The sequence below is a fragment of the Aplysia californica genome, unplaced genomic scaffold (assembly GCF_000002075.1).
Source record: "Aplysia californica isolate F4 #8 unplaced genomic scaffold, AplCal3.0 scaffold00135, whole genome shotgun sequence".
NCBI lineage: Eukaryota > Metazoa > Mollusca > Gastropoda > Aplysiida > Aplysiidae > Aplysia > Aplysia californica.
In genome coordinates this window covers 275,739-278,252 of record NW_004797405.1, presented here as the reverse complement: position 1 = coordinate 278,252, position 2,514 = coordinate 275,739, and the positions used below count along the sequence as shown (strand labels likewise).

The window sequence follows — 2,514 nt, the reverse complement described above, 5'->3', positions numbered from 1 at the left end:
ATGACTATAACAATGGAAATGACAATGACAATGATAGTGACAATGCTCAAAGACAATGACAGTGGCAATGACAATGACAGCGACAATTCTCAATGAAAATGACAATGACAAAGACGGTGACAATTCTCAATGAAAATGACAATGACAAAGACGGTGACAATGACAGTGGCAATGACAATGACAGCGACAATTCTCAATGAAAATGACAATGACAAAGACGGTGACAATGACAGTGGCAATGACAATGACAGGGACAATGCTCAACGACTATGACAATGACAATGAGAATGGTAAGGACAATGACTTATAGAGATAATGACAATGATAGGGACAATGCTTAAAGACAATGATGATAATAGAGACCATGACAATGACAATGGTCAATGACAATATTTTATAACAATGACAATGGTAATGAAAGGGACAATGACAATGACAAAGATAAGAACAATACTAAATGATAATGACAATGACAATAATAATGACAATTAAAAATGACAATAACAATAAAAATGACATACAATGAGAATCTTTATTCATCTCTCAGGGAAAAAATTGTCTTTGTCGTTTACAATGGCAGAGGTATTTCAAAGGTCAGGCGCATTCACCGTTGTATAGAGGGAAATTTATTAGTCTCTTGTTTGTTTGTTTGTTTGTTTATTTGTTTGTTTGTTTGTCTCTACGTAAAGAATTTGCTTTCTGGGCATAAAACAATAGAACTTGCCAACCGGTTTGTGGTTATGGTTTCCTTGTTTCTATGGACGCCCTTTGTCCCAGTAACAGTTCACAAAAAAAGTATGGTGAAATGGTATAGGTTTAATACCCCTATCAACACTATTAGGTTATGGTTATTTAAGAGGCGAGACCTCCGAGTTTAACGTCCATCTCTGAAAGGACCGAGCCAAGTGACACTACGTCGGACCGAGCTGAGGCTCGAACCCCCAACCCACAATCTCATGATTACGAGTCCGGTAGCCTAACCACTAGACTATCGACACCACTGACAGTTCACAGATGGGTTATTTTTTTACAATTTCTTTAACAGTTACAGAAAAATAGGACAACTTTCGGGTCACAGGCAGTCTACGAATGTATGCCTTCGTACTACGGCTTCCCTCTGAACAAGAACGTCTCATTTTGTAACGAGTCCGGACAATGGACACCAGTTGAGCTCTCTTGCCACTCTTGCCACTTGGATGAACGGCTCGACGGTGATGGAATGCTGAAAGACATCCGAAGCATGAACTTGATACCTGGCTTGAGCACTATTGGCGCCGACTTCGAGTGTGGCCCGTCCTTTGAGCTGGTGTCCCCCGGCATGCCCACCTATGCGGAGTGTGTACTGGACGCCACAGGAAGTTCCAACTGGACGGGGCTTGAGCAAACAGAGTGTGCGCAAGTTCGGTGGAATAACCCGGTAAGTGATAGCAAAGATCGTACCTTAAAAGGATAGTTCACTCCTCACTTTGAGCAAATTAAAAAGTGTCCTCAAAATTCAATGGCGCCCTCTTCGAAAAAGCGCGGACTTTGCGAACAGAGTTTCCCTGGTCGAGGAAAAAACAATAAAAGCGAAACTAACAAGCTGTGCTCTTCCTAGTTTTTTATTCTTCTTCTGGAGAAACAAAAGAGAGCTTCAAAACAAAGACTGCATCGCCATCTGAAGCAATGCGCACTTCCGCGGACACTTTTTTGGCCGATTGAACTATCTTGTTATGAACGATCTTTGGTTATAGGGCTGTGATTGTCCGGTTAATTTGATACCCGGGTAATGAAAATAAAATACCCGAGTACTCTTCAGGTACGACATTTCAATTATCAATGTTCTTTTTCTTTTTCTTTTTCTTTTTTTTTTTTCTTTTTTTTTTTGGGGGGGGCGATTTAGAACCGCACGCTAGTTGCTTCCATATAAGGACATTGAAATTGAAACTACATGTATATTATATTATAGGCCTAGCCCTACTAAAGTATCCGATCGGTTCTTGGAAATTTTCTTAAAACATGCCCAAATATGGCCTAAACATGCCCAAATATGGCCTAAACATGCCCAAATATGACCTCTTTGTGATCTGCTGGTTTCCAGGGAAAGGAGGTACGAGTAGTGGTGGGCACTAGTCGATATTGGCCAGTATCGAGTACTGTATTGACTGTATCAATAAGGGCTCAGTATCTCTTAACGTTCGAACGAAGGGATGTAATTTAGGTGCATTTGCATAGCACTAACGAAGGGGAGTAGAATACCCGGATACCCGACACCAATACCAGGATAGCCGGTTTGGAGCTCTTTACCCGGGTACTTGCCCTGCCCTAATAAGTGGTGCGTGATACTTCAGGCAAGCTGCAGATCCCGCTAATGCAGAAGAATTCGAGCTCATACGGTAAATTCTCAAGAACAATCTTTCCAAAAATGGCTACCTCAGAATTACAACGTTTTATCTGGCATTTATTGGGGGGCCGTTTTGAGGTACACACACACACACACACACACACACACACACACACACACACACACACACA

The 2,514-nt window shown here is 41.5% G+C and overlaps 1 protein-coding gene across 1 annotated transcript in view; it reads left to right on the top strand.

Annotated features, from left to right (window-relative positions):
* Positions 1–1,453, top strand: part of LOC101853157 (sushi, von Willebrand factor type A, EGF and pentraxin domain-containing protein 1-like) — a 22,851-nt gene extending 21,398 nt beyond the window's left edge. Inside the window, exons 12-13 of the mRNA XM_013081522.2 lie at positions 234–290; positions 1,083–1,453. Of these exons, the coding sequence (XP_012936976.2) occupies positions 234–290; positions 1,083–1,453 (428 nt within the window). The remainder of the gene's footprint in view (positions 1–233; positions 291–1,082) is intronic.
* Positions 1,454–2,514: the final 1,061 nt, after the last annotated feature.